The sequence below is a fragment of the Tachypleus tridentatus genome, chromosome 2, assembly GCF_004210375.1.
Source record: "Tachypleus tridentatus isolate NWPU-2018 chromosome 2, ASM421037v1, whole genome shotgun sequence".
NCBI classification, from domain to species: Eukaryota; Metazoa; Arthropoda; class Merostomata; order Xiphosura; family Limulidae; genus Tachypleus; species Tachypleus tridentatus.
In genome coordinates, this window is record NC_134826.1 from 53,238,593 (window position 1) to 53,253,281 (window position 14,689).

Genomic DNA, 14,689 nt, shown 5'->3' on the forward strand with positions numbered 1-14,689 from the left:
TTGTTGAATAGGAGAAATGAATAATACAGAATGTATAGATATGTAGGTGTACAGATGAAATAATGATCAGAGAGATATTATATGTGGGTAAAGAATAGACACACCCTTAACTGATTCAAGGCTGTTGGGTGGATATATCAATAAACAAGGAATAGATGTGTCAATGAAATGATGTAAAAAGACCCAACTCCAATTGTTAACGAAGTAACTAACAACTCTGGTGAGCTGGGTTAGAGATGTAAAGACATTTTAATGGTAACTAAATGAAAGAATTGCAGTTCATAATACCAGTAGATGTGTGATTAGAAGGTCAAGTTGTAGACTGAAAGAAAACTATGCCAATGGATGGAAATATTTTTTTTCAAAGAATTTTTATGGACATATCACATTTCAACATATCTCAGTTCATCAGGCTAGACCACAGTACATTCTAATATGACTCGCTTCATCAGGCTAGACCACAGTACATTCTAATATGACTCGCTTCATCAGGCTAGACCACAGTAAATTCTAATATGACTTGCTTCATCAGGCTAGACCACAGTAAATTCTAATATGACTTGCTTCATCAAGGCTAGACCACAATTAATTCTAATATGACTCGCTTCATCAAGCTAGACCACAGTACATTCTAATATGACTCGCTTCATCAGGCTAGACCACAGTACATTCTAATATGACTCGCTTCATCAGGCTAGACCACAGTACATTCTAATATGACTCGCTTCATCAGGCTAGACCACAGTACATTCTAATATGACTCGCTTCATCAGGCTAGACCACAGTACATTCTAATATGACTCGCTTCATCGGGCTAAACCACAGTACATTCTAATATGACTCGCTTCATCCGGCTAGACCACAGTACATTCTAATATGACTCGCTTCATCAGGCTAAACCACAGTACATTCTAATATGACTCGCTTCATCAGGCTAAACCACAGTACATTCTAATATGACTTGCTTCATCAGGCTAAACCACAGTACATTCCAAGATATCTCACTCATCAGACTGAACTATAGTTACATTATAATATGTTTTACTCATCATTTTGTATTATAACATAATATAATGTACCTCAGTTTATCTAGCTAGGTTATAGCATATTATAATGTACCTCAGTTCATCTAGCTGGATCATAACATATGTACTTTTGTTCATCTGGCTAGATTATAGCATATTATAAAATGTCTTGTCTTGTTCATCAGGATTAAAACACAGTAGTACATCTCAACTTACTAAACACTAATATTTCGCTGGTGTGAATTACCTCTATACTAAGTGTGAGTTTTGTACACCAGGTGCTACTGCTCATGTTATTTGTGGTTTTTGTTGTTTTTTTCCTGCAGAACAAAAACGTTTTAGAACAATAATTTGTTTACAAGTTCATTTTCTGCTAGTTCATGGAATAGTGCAGGCAGAGTGTATTCATATTTCCATAAAATAAACATATTGATAATAATAAATTGAGGTATATACCTCTACTGTTTACTAAATACTTTTTTATTATTAATAACTTAATAGAACAGTTTCAGAAATAAAGTGACACCATTTCTAAGTGTAATTTAGCAACTGTAGTGGGTTAAAGACCCTTGTCTAGCACTGTTAATAAAAGACACAATAAATCATATACATTTCTAAAGTAGCTCAGTCATATAAATTATTTTTATTGAAAACAATATCATTGAAATAAAACTGATTTCCTTATCTTCCAGATTTTCATACATTCAGCATTATCATGGCATTTTTTGATGATCGGAAGTTTCTTTTGTACCACATACGTCACTCTTACATCACCTGCGATGACACTGGAATCTGTGAAATGGTGATGTTGAATGAACCAATAGATGGTACAGCTGTTAAAGACAGCAGCAATTATGACAACCCAGTCAGTCCTGTGGTCAGTATGCCAGACTACTACGAAAATGCTTTAGATGCTGACCTTACAGAAATGGTCCAGTCATGCGATATTGTTTCCGACATGGAATTTATTGGGGCACATCGTTGTCGATCCAACACGGCTCAGCGTCTGGATAGACTGAAGAAGGAAAAAAAGAATAATGCTAAAATAAAAAATGTAACCTGGAGAAATCCCACAATTTTGACTGGTATTTTGGTGTTTTTCTATCATATGACAGGATTGTAAAAATGTGTCAGTATATTTTTTTTCTTACATAATCATCTCCTGAAAGATACTTGTTGCTAATAGTTGTAAGTGAAAAGTATTTGAATTTTTAAATATTGCATCATCAGGAGATTTTTTACAATTGAAATAACTGTGTGGACAGTTGTATTTGATTTATAATTCAGGTGTTTGATTGTACTTACTGTTTACATGATTAAATTCAATTTATTTTTATGTAGGTTTTTCAATGTTATATAATAGTTGTGTTGAACTATAACTCAAGAAGAAACTTCTAACATGTTACATCTGGCCAGCCAGATGTAAGAGTGGAAATGCAGACTCTGCATGCCGACAAAAACGTGTCAATTAATGCTCTGTTGTTAACTTGTAAAACTGACCTTTCAAATCTTTGTTTGTTCACATTTCAGTGAGTTATATCAAACTGAAACATATAACAGTTGCTGATTTTCTGTCTTTGTTACTTCAACTAATTCTATATATTTAATCATTATCAGTCATCACTTCTTCTCAAATTCAAATTTATCTTCTCTGTTTTATTTTCTAATGTTGTCAAGCCAAGTGGCTTCTGCTCTTTTCACTTCAATTTTATCTATCAAAATCTCTGCCAGTCTCTCAACAGATATAATTATATTCCCAAACTAGTATGTGTTACGCTTTCTACTTGTGTTCAGCACTCGTCTTTTCGGGACTTTCTCCATGATTTTTGTTTTCTCTGGAAAGTATGGGTGATCTACATCATTTGTTTATAACACCACATTTCAAATGCTCTCAACTAGCATTTCAGCAAAAAGGGTCAATGTTTTCACACAGTAAAACTTGGCTAGCCATGCGTAACATTTTATTAGTGTTTTCTTCAGGGCTGGTTTAACATCTTTTCTGAGCAATTTTGTAAGATTAAAGAATTCTGAGTTTGCCCCAAACTGGACTAACATTCTTTGGTAGATTGAAGAAACAAAGAAAGAAAAAATCAGATAGTCACCACCACTACTGCCATTTACCTACCATATCTGCAACATTTCAGTGAAAAACTCAAACACATAGCCAAGAAATTCAACATAGAAGTCTGGTGGCAATCCTACAATATCTTAATGTCCATTCTGGTAAAAATGAAAACAGCGACCTACCAAAGAGTATCTCAAAAACGTTATCTATGAAATTCCGTGTTCCTGCAACGATACATACATTGGAGAAACAAGAAGAAAACTTGTGACAAGAACATCAAGATAGTACAAGACTCATGAAAACACAAAATTCAGCCATTGCAGAGCATGCCACGTTAACTGGATACAGAATAAACTGGTAGAAAACTAGAATCATTGACACAGACAAATTCTGGAAGACGAGAAAAATCAAAGAATAATTTTATATTAACACAATTAAACCTTCACTAAACAGATATTCTGGATTAGAGGTGAGTAACCTGTGGCTACCATTGGTTGAATCTACAGGAAATCTCTCCTCCAATCAGAAACAGTGATAATCCAACCAATCATAACACACTATCCACAATCCATTAGGACACTATAAAAGACTAACAAAACCTTACACACACACACACACACACACACACACACACACACACACACACACACTGACCTGAATACGAAAGGCGGAAGACTTTTGAAACACTGTTCTTTACACTTGTGTCTCCACAACAGGCAGTTGTCATACATTCTACAAAGTTTCATCATGGACTAACAATGTGTTGTCTAATACAGAGTAGAAGCTTCTGGCATGGTTCTTTAATTCCTCTTTCAATTGTTGTCTGCGATGTTCTTCCTTAATACGTAGACTTCTCTCACAACAGTCTCTTAATCGGTCCAGTTAATGTTGCTTAGTGCTAAATTATCACACATCAGTCTATTGGTATGATGACATATGTTGATTTAACTTCATAAAGTATCCTCACATTCTGTGTTTCTTTCTCCATTCTCATCTTAGTTTCAACATAGGTTCCTCATTGCTGTTATTATATTTCAATAACATCTGATTTTAAAAGATCCAAGTGAGTGAGTTTTTGCCCTGAGCCCACCATCACAAAATCCAGTACTTAAAGATATTGTCAAAACATTCTCTGGTAAAACAGCATAATTCAAGCATCCTGCTGTGAATGTCTTTTCACTTGGAACATCTCACAACTAATTAGGCTTAAGTATTGAGGAAGGATGACCAAACCTGTTTTACATGTTTGTTTTTAACACTACTTGTCAACTGTGTGCCAGGAGCAACTTATCAGGTTAGTTTTAGGTAATCACTCCAATGCCTGAGAACTCTATTGTGGAATCCCACATCAGAAACTCCCAATACTTATTATGTAAATTACTGATTATTAAAAAATTAATCTAATATTTTATTAACCCTGAATCTTACATGTGGTTCTTAATCAATTTAAAATATATCTTGTATAGAAAAGAATTATGTTCATGTTTTGTTCAACTTAAAATATTTCTTATAAAGAATTAATGTAAGAGCTATATTTATGTTTTGATTCATTTCAGTTAATTAAGAAATAATTACATTGTTCCAATGAAATGTGTTAGATTTATGTATATGTTATTGTGGTAAAACATCATAATGGTACTAATGATTTTTAACTTTTTACCTCTTATCTGATCAAGTACAAATTTTCAGCAAAAATATAAAAGATTTAAAAACTTGTTTCTATTATCTCAAGAATAAAGTACTGTAGTGGATCACTGTGATAAGTTGACACGTTTTGGTATTTCTTTAGAAGTCTTTATTATCTTTCAACTTTCTTATTGTACACTTGAGCTTTCACATGGTGTGTATTTTCATGTTTTTATTCAAGTTTGTTTTATGATCAAACACTTTACATTAGTTTGTTTGAATATACCCTACACATGATTGTGGTTTTATTCAAATTTCATTATTACACATTTCACACGATTTGTATTTGTATGTTATTTAATTCAAGCTTGCATAATGTATATTTTGATGTTTTATTCAAGTTTGTTTGGTGATTACACACTTCACATGATGTATATTTTCGTGTGATTTTAATAGTTTCATTAATGACAAGGATTAATATATTATTTATTCAGAAACAGAGCTAGCTGAGATGTTTCCCAAGAAAAGTCTTGTTGAAAGAAAACATACACAAACATCCAGAACATCTGTTCTATCTGAACTATTAGAGAAGTGCCCCACTGCTCCAAACAACCCATTCAGTGAATATGCCAAGTTTGATGGAAGGGTAAAAGATCTTGTATAATTTTAGCGGAAAATTGAAAAGTTGGCAATCTTGAATTTGTGGATTTTAATTTTATAAAAGGAATACATGTATGGCAGAGTAAAAAGACATAAATTTAATATTGCTGGCTTGTGGAATAGGTTGTAATTTGATAAAAGCAATACATGCACAGCAGAATTAAACAACTAAAATGTAATATTTTTAGCTTGTGAAATTAATTTTGTCTTGCTTGAGAAATAAATTAACTGATAACTTGTGTAATATAAGAATAAAAATGAGGATTAGGAAGACGAAAAGAAATATATCATTAATAAAGTGTTTATATAAGGTTTAGTAATTTTGTGAGAAAGATGTCTGAAATCCCATATAAAAAGTATAATCGAAAAGTTACCTATAAGAAACAAAATCAGTAACAAAACTTTTTGTAAGATATTTTGTTATATGATAAAATTATTCACAAGTTACTAGCAACAGTTCTTCTGCTAAAACATTAACCCAATAAATTGTGTTTATGAACAGGAACGTTTCTTAAAACCAGCACTATTTCAAGTGTTAAAACCAGAACTATTTCAAGTGTAATTTTTTGTGCTTATAAAAATAATCAAAGTGTTACCAGTTAAGTGGCTTTACAAATTTGTTTATTAGATGAGTGATGGAGCTCAGGTAAAGAAGATTAGGATATTTCTAACCATGCAGTCTCCAGATGAACAGGCTTACCCACTGGAAGTGAAAACTATGATTTCAGCTAAAGTTCAAGATTTGATTGGTCTGATTTGTTGGCAATATACAAATGAAGAGAAAGAACCAAAACTAAAGTAAAAATCTCACTCATAGTTATGGTTACATTATTTTTTGTTGCCTAAGAATATATTACGTTGTTGCAAAGTGTGAAGAATCGGAAATGTGTAAATACAATTGGTAAATGTTTTAAATACGCCACTGGAATTGTAAATAGTACAATAATCAATTGTTATCTCTTAGAAATTCAAGTTAGGCTGTAAGATAGTAACAGAATATACTTACTGTAAGGATGACCACATACTTTACCACCACACAGAAGGTAGCACTTAAAAAGCTGTCAACACTGTAAGGGCAAAAAGAAATATCATGTGAACTGAAAAAAAAGTTTTAATATGAATTATAGAATCAGTATCATAATTTTCAAATCTACAACAGGTGAACTTGTCTCTGAAATACCATATGAATACCTTTCACTTTTAAATTTAAACTCATACTATGAACAAATTATACATAATAAAAAAATTCTGAATGTGCTTTAAAAGTTGTAAAACATGTGTCCTTTATTCATAATTCTTTATTTTTCTACCTTACATATGACTTATTGCCCATGCATCGGGAGATGTTACATAAGACTTGTCTTCCTTCCACAATTTAGATTTTTGTGGAAACAGTTGTGCTGTTCATTTAACTATGGCATTCTTTCTGATGCAACTGTTGGAATTTCTCTGACTTTGTTGAAGGCCTTACCTTGTCTGTAAACCATGAACAATGGGGAAATTCATGATAAAATGGTGTATGTTAAACATTTATTAATGGAGAAATTCATGCTAAAATGGTGTATGTTAGACATTTATTAATGGAGAAATTCATGCTAAAATGGTGTATGTTTGACATTTATTAATGGAGAAATTCATGCTAAAATGGTGTATGTTTGACATTTATTAATGGAGAAATTCATGCTAAAATGGTGTATGTTAGACATTTATTGATGGAGAAATTCATGCTAAAATGGTGTATGTTAGACATTTATTAATGGAGAAATTCATGCTAAAATGGTGTATGTTAGACATTTATTAATGGAGAAATTCATGCTAAAATGGTGTATGTTAGACATTTATTAATGGAAAAATTCATGCTAAAATGGTGCATGTTAGACATTTAGTAATGGAGAAATTCATGCTAAAATGCGTGTAAGACATTTGTAATGGAGAAAGCATGGTAAAATGATACATGTTAAAGATGCATAATGGAGAAATTCATGTTATAATGGTATGTGTTAGACATGCATAATAGAGAAATCATACAAACAAATACATGAATTTTAGCCAAAAGAAGAAAATTACTAAATTAGTTTATTTTTCTTCCTTTCTCTTTCATCACTACACTGAGGACTAAAATGTAAACATTGAACATTAAATTAATTATTCACAATATTTTATTAACTCTTTCATATCCCTCAGGAGTCAGCACTAAGTTTATGAGTTTTAGATGCTATGATCCAGAGTAGGCTTCTCAGTGATGGACATAGCACAGATAACGTATTGTGTTACTTTTTGCCAAAACAAACTTTCACTGTCATTAGTTTGTACATGTCGTTGCCAGAACACTGCCATTAGTTCATATTTGTACATGTCCCTGTACAGAACACTACCATCGGTACCTCGAATTTTATACTATCAAGATGGAAGGGTATTCTCTTTCAAACTTTAGGATCCAATACCTGGAATATTAGGTTCTACCATTACAGTTTGGCCATACCGTTAGACAAGTATCTGGAAAATACATAAGATGATTTAAAAATACATACCTTTAAATATCAAACCAAAACTACATATACATACATTGTAATTTACACCATAATTAATGTAATGCTTTACTTGTGTTTTAGTAGGAGTCCAGTAAAATCATATTGACTAAGAAGTAAAGATGTGAACAAATGCACATGAAGAGCCTGAATGCAGAATGAGGTATTTCATGATGACAATAAACCCACTTGAAGTAAAAATGTATCTCAGGACAGCTGGTATGAGTATTAACACTTTTACTAATGAAGCAGAGAATGACATTTTGACCTTCTTAGGTCATTTTCAGGTTAACAGTTTTTTGTTGTTTTTTTGTTAACCTGAAGATGATATAAGAAGGTCAAAATGTTGTTCTTTGCTTCATTAGTAAAAGTGTTAATACCCATACCAGCCGTCCTGAGATACAGAACGAGGTATGTGTTATTTCCAAACAAAATTAAGTTGCTGTTGGTATTCATAGATATTCAACATTTTTTCTAGAAAGACAAAACTATGAATAAGTAACATTTTATTCCTAATCAATATTAGATAAATCCTACTTATTATTTTAATATTTATGTTTAATATCATACATCCTAATGTTTTATTCTACTTTCTTCTGTGTTATGGGGGGAAGTAGATTTTGAAGAAACACAAACACATTCTTTCTTGGACATTTTTTTCCTCTTTATACCAAACACCCAAACTCCCCCAGTTTCAGTAATGAACCCATAAAATGTGTTTTTGTTTTTTACTGTATGCTAGCTGAAGTACCCTTCCATTGGATGGGTGAAATATAAACTCATTTGTTATAAAAGGTAATAAATTGTTTTTTTTCTTAACATAACAAAGATGCATAAAGGTACCAATATTGAAAAGAAGGACATATTATTTTGAAGATTTCTAACACAAATGGTTACATAGTTCATTCTAATGCAAGAGTGTATACAACATTGGTAGTTTTCCAAAATTAGATATGAAACTGGACCTTCCTCATGTTATTCTATATAATGGCATCAAGTTTGGTGCTCACTGATCAAGAAATGTTGAAACGTTTAAGAAACAGATACATACACACATATCACCATTTACTTATTTAGATCTAATTACAAACCTGGCACTGAGAGAATTGTTTATCTACAAACTTAGCAATGAGTGAGTTAAATTGAGTGAAATTATGTTTGTATATACATAGCTGTGTGTGGTATAAAATAAAATCATAAAGTAGTGTGTTTATAATCACATTGTTGTCATACATAGTAGGGTTAACAACTGTACTTGGTAACTTAGTAAAATATATAGTTTCCTTGGTGTATAAAACTCATCTCTAAGAACTAAATAACAAAGTATTATAACAAGTTTGTTAATTCACTTAATAAAAATGGTAAAGCATATTTCAAGCTATGAACCTGTGAAAAGCTCACAGGTTTTTAAAACATTATACATGCTTTCACCTGTACAGCATTGACAAATAAGGATTGTTTTTTATTGGTAGACCAAATGTTGGCTACTACTGTCTGAAGATAGCAGAAGAAAATGGTGAAGTGGATGGTGATTTTCCTAGTCTTAATCCAAATGAACCTGTTTCGAAGTTTGACTTTCCAGTGTTGGCTTTGGTAGAACAGGAGAAAGAGGAACAGGTAGAACCAGTAATTACCGTGTAAGTTGATATTAAGTGTCGTTAACTTAGTTGAAGATTTAGTGTGGTCATCTTGGCGTGGTGCTACCCAGACTGTCAGCTACCTCTGGCACACTTTAGTAATGGAAGAGTGTAGAGGTAGCTGTAGCAGTGTTTAAGAAAGGAACTTTATCTGATGACAGAATTTCAGAAAAATTTGGGTGGTTAGAAGGACATAAAGTTGTTTTGAACTTTCTTTTCCCTCTGCTATTTTTATTTCTTTATGAAGAAAACTTCACTTCTTTTATATGTGCTGTAACCTACAAAGTTGGGTGGGAGCTTTGCCTCATAGCAAATGACCCCCCAGGACATGTTCTTAATGACAATGCATTCACTTATTTCAAAACATGTATCTCTGATTACAGTATAGCTACTTCTTGATCTCCTTGGTTTCCACTTTGCACTCCATTTGGTTACTGTACACAAGCACCTCATTCAGATAGCCCTCCATCTGAGTTCTGTACACAAGCACCTCATTTAGATAGCTCTCCATCTGAGTTCTGTACACAAGCACCTCATTTAGATAGCCCTCCATCTGAGTTCTGTACACAAGCACCTCATTTAGATAGCCCTCCATCTGAGTTCTGTACACAAGCACCTCATTTAGATAGCCCTCCATCTGGGTACTGTACATAAGCACCTCATTTAGATAGCCCTCCATCTGGGTACTGCACACAAGCACCTCATTTTGATAGTCCTCCATCTTGGTTCTGTACACAAGCACCTCATTTAGATGATTTAATTACTTTTTTTTGACATAGAGTTTGGAATGGTTTTCTACAAATGTTGTGATTGTTCACAGTTTATGTTGCAACTTTGAACATGGGTAGCATTTCTACAGTTATATCTTCATTTATATTTATAAATTACTGTAATAACTTAGAAAAAGAAAAAAGTGTACCAATGTACCAATATCAGCAGAGCACTGTTCCTCAGGACTCTGCAATAAGTATTATCTCCAAGAATCTACTAGTGGAGCTCAGGAGTCTTTGCCACACCCAGTTTTCAGTCATTGGGATGGTGGACAGAAGCTTTTTCTCCAAAGTGTTAGTGTGTTCCTCCACTTTTGAAGAAGAGGATTAAATAGGGAATCCTCCTCTTAGGGTCCCTTTGCAGGAGCCTACTTGTAATTCCAGTTCAGATTTGACACCACTTTATCTGGCTGGTGTGTACTTGGCCCTTCTCAATGTCGATTTTGTATATTGTGTATGGAAGAAGTCCATAATGTCCTTATTATTCCAAACACAAAGTGGTCCCATCCAAAGTCCTTTGTTAAGCACAGGTTCCATGTTCTCTACATAATTCCAAGGGCATGTGGAATACTCCTTGTCCACTTGGTTGGGGAGTGAGGATGAATGTTCATAATTCCAGACCAGATGAGTTCTTTTCTTTTTATTCAGTACAGTGTACATGATCCTATAATTCTGAACCTGGGGTGTTGCCTTCTGGACTTGTTTAGGTGGAGGAAAATGTCTATCCACTTTGGTGTTGCCTACTTTCTTGCCACGATTCAGGTGATGTGAAATGCATCATTCTGTGGCTACAGGATCAAAGCTTACGTGTATAACGTTGCAGTGCAGTAGTCCTAGCCACTAACATAGGATAGAGGTACCACAACCTATTAATTCCAATCTTAAGTTGTGGAACATTAGCTTTGTAGTTGGGGTTGACCTATGCTGACAATTAATTATTTGCTATTCCACCTTTGATACAGAAACTAAATTTCAGGTTAAGAGCATACATGTTCTAGGTGTGGTACAGTTCCCTAACTCTTACACCATGTTTATTGTTGTTACGATCCTATTCTTTACAGACACTTTCTGTGTGGATCACACCTGCACTGGTTATTTCACCTTCTCTGTGTGGGGTTCTAGCTGTATTGTCAGCAGAAGTGCATGTGTGTTGGAAGTTAAGATTTTCTTAAACTGAAAATGAATTTCCAATAATACTTGCCTCCTCTGACATTCCCACACAATAATCACAACAGTCCTGTTTGTAGAAACCCATTCTGAATGTTTTATCACGAGAAAGTGATTACATAATCTGAATGAGATGCATATATACAGTATCTAGATGGAAGGAGTACTGAATTTGGCAGAGAAATTTGAATTTGCCAAGGGCATTTAAGTGGGGTATAAAAGATTGGATCAAGTGTGTTCAGTGCTTAGGTGGGAAAAGAGTGGAATCCTTGGAGATCAAAAAATAGCTATATTTTCAGCAGAGAAAAGTGTTATTGGAAATACATTTTCAGTTTAGAAAACTGTTACTTGTTAGTTTGGTTTTTCAGCCTACTTCAAGCCACATTAATTATCAGTTACATAACGACTATACACTGTGCTCTTGTGTGATATGTTATGTACTTTCTTAAATTAATGAGGAGGTAAGACTCTAAACTCTGCTATCTTTAATTAGCTTTAACTGTTTGTTACAAGCATTCTTCTTATACTGATAGCAGTGGGTGTCTTATTCTAGCTTAGACCAAGTGTCCTTTAACATTGTTGATAATATCTAGGTAAAAAAGAGGCCCAGCATAGCCAGGTGGGTTAAGGCATTCAACTTGTAATCTGAGGGTCATGGATTTGAATTCCCATTGCACCAAACATGCTCGTCTTTTCAGCCGTGGGGGTGTTATAATGTGATGGTCAATCCCACTATTCATTGGTAAAAGAATAGCCCAAGAGTTGGCAGTGGGTGGTGATGACTAGCTGTCTTCCCTTTAGTGTTACACTGCTAAATTAGGAATGGCTGGTGCAGATAGCCCTCGTGTAGCTTTGCACAAAATTAAAAAAACAAACAGTAACAAACAAGCCAGGTAAAACATTTTTGATGTTTCATAAGAATTCAAGAATTCTCCATTGGAATATGTTTTTACTTTCTGTTATTTAGAGATAAGATTTACTTTTCTTGAAGGAAGTTGTAGTGTATCATTTTTACTGCATACACAATATCTAGTTTTATCATAATTCATTTGCAACTGCAGAGGTATTAAACACTTTGATATATGTCAAAATATGAGTTTTAAAATACCTTAAAATACAAGTTGTTTGAAACTGTTGAAATGTAGTTATCATATAGTGAATACTATAAAGCTGTTGTTGTAATTATAGCTTACATTTTCTGAATAACTTTGGTATCTGTGATGTCTTTAAGATAATCTCATTCTGTATAACTGGACTTGTTAGAGTGAAGGTTTCTTTTGACATTTTAGCCACATTGATGACCAGTTTTCAAAGATTCAAGTGACAAACTTGAACATTACAGTGAAACAAGTGATTGAGCAAGCTCTGAAGAAGAGAAAGGGTACATCAGGTAAGGAAAAAATAAAGGGAGTGAAACAAGAACCTCACTGAAGTATCGACAAACAAACTAAGAGACTGTATAATGGGTCAGGTGATACTGAGTGTGTAGCATATACTTCACTGAACCCAAGAAGTTATGGTTCAATTCCTCTCACTCAAAATCATGCCATGCACTTGGATGCATTGTAAGAGATAGACATATCCCAATACTTAAATTAGATGAATAGAAGGCAAGTATAGTTAACTAATTGCCATTTTGCTATTTTATCCAGTTAAAGTTAGGGACAGTTAGTACAGATAGCCTTTGCATATCTTTCTGAAAATATCTGAAACAAACAAGTACTGCATGTGTGTGTATATATATATATATATATATATATATATATATATATTAGCTAATAGGAATTTTTTATACATTATTTTTATATAATTAGTGAGATAAACCTTGAATAATTATAACACTTTCATACAGATGTACCCAACTTTTTTAATCAAAGGTCAATTAAAGTTTTTCTAGCCCTAAAAGCAAGTGATTAATATACTAGTTTGTTTTTTTTATGTATCTTTAAATTAGGAGCTGGGATGAATGTGGGTCAGTAGTTAGCACACTAGACTTTTGACCGAAGTTTGTGCTTTTCTCCACCAAAACAATGTCACTTTGCCCATTATGGTTGTGTGTGTTATAAGAGTGACATGAAATTCCACTATTTCATTAAGATAGTCCAAGAGTCAACACTGACTTGACTAGCTACCTTTCTTCTAGTCAAAATCAGGGATAGTTAGCACATATAGCTCTCTAGTAGCTTTGTGCTAACTTTAAGAGATTAACAAGTTAAGAATAATATATTCTGTATATTGTCTTTTATGAAGTGCAATATAACTTGTAAAAAAACACATCAAGTTTTTGTTAGATTCTCAGACACTAAATAGCATTGCTACTTCTTCGAATGACGTTATTTTAGAAGAACTCAAAACATTTCTCTTAAACTAGTTTTATCAGAAGTCAATTGTAATCATGTGATCATACATATTTAACAGCTTTCCTTTATATTTATAATAGTGAAAATCTTGAAAGAGGATTCACTGTTAACAACTTGATATAATGTTCAATTATTCTATTGTCATTATTCTGCAAGGTTTGGCCCTCTTAGGAGATTTAATCTTGTTTCGAATGTGTATACAAAGCTAAAAATGCAAAATATTCCTCACAATAAATATTTAAAAACAATGAAAAGTAAACATATATATATATAATCTGTTATAAACAAAAACAAGCCCAAAGAAAAATGATAAACACTCTACTAATCACAAGGATCTTCATGGTATGGGCTTTAATGTGGTACATAAAATGTATCCTGCAGGAGGTGACTGAAGAAATAGGACCCACATTGCAGTGGGAATACAATTGTTTGGGCTTTTGTGTATAACAAATTATCATTAGTCAGAGATGTGATTTTCAGATTTGTCTTCTTTCACTTTACTGTTCAGGGTTAACATTCTATATATATATATATATTATTTTCATCTGTAATGTTAAAGAATCAAACAGTGAAGAAATAACAATTCTCAAAACCCAAAGAAAACAAGTTTATTTGTCAATTTGACTGTCATTGATTCTTTGAAAAATAATGGCTTGTGTTAGCAGGAATTTATATCAGTGTTCTTTCATATCTTAGCTAGCCTGATGATTCCTCGTATTGGGCTAAAGGCCTCATTGTCATTGGATAATGACAGATATAGTGTGATTGACTATCTGCTGTATCCAGTAACAAATAAAGCTAAGCAAACCATAACCCTATCTGACTTACATAAGTGCCAACTTATTTTGTTC

At 33.1% G+C, this 14,689-nt stretch overlaps 1 protein-coding gene across 2 annotated transcripts in view; it reads left to right on the plus strand.

The window, feature by feature from the left end:
* The window catches only part of Sin1 (SAPK-interacting protein 1), a 48,668-nt gene that overhangs the window by 22,321 nt on the left and 11,658 nt on the right, over positions 1 to 14,689 (plus strand). For both annotated transcript variants that reach the window (XM_076487509.1, XM_076487508.1), the window contains 5 exons: positions 1,718 to 2,110; positions 5,211 to 5,362; positions 6,005 to 6,174; positions 9,377 to 9,541; positions 12,768 to 12,868. In XM_076487509.1, coding sequence (XP_076343624.1) covers positions 1,741 to 2,110; positions 5,211 to 5,362; positions 6,005 to 6,174; positions 9,377 to 9,541; positions 12,768 to 12,868 — 958 coding nt within the window. In that variant the 5' untranslated portion in view covers positions 1,718 to 1,740. The remainder of the gene's footprint in view (positions 1 to 1,717; positions 2,111 to 5,210; positions 5,363 to 6,004; positions 6,175 to 9,376; positions 9,542 to 12,767; positions 12,869 to 14,689) is intronic.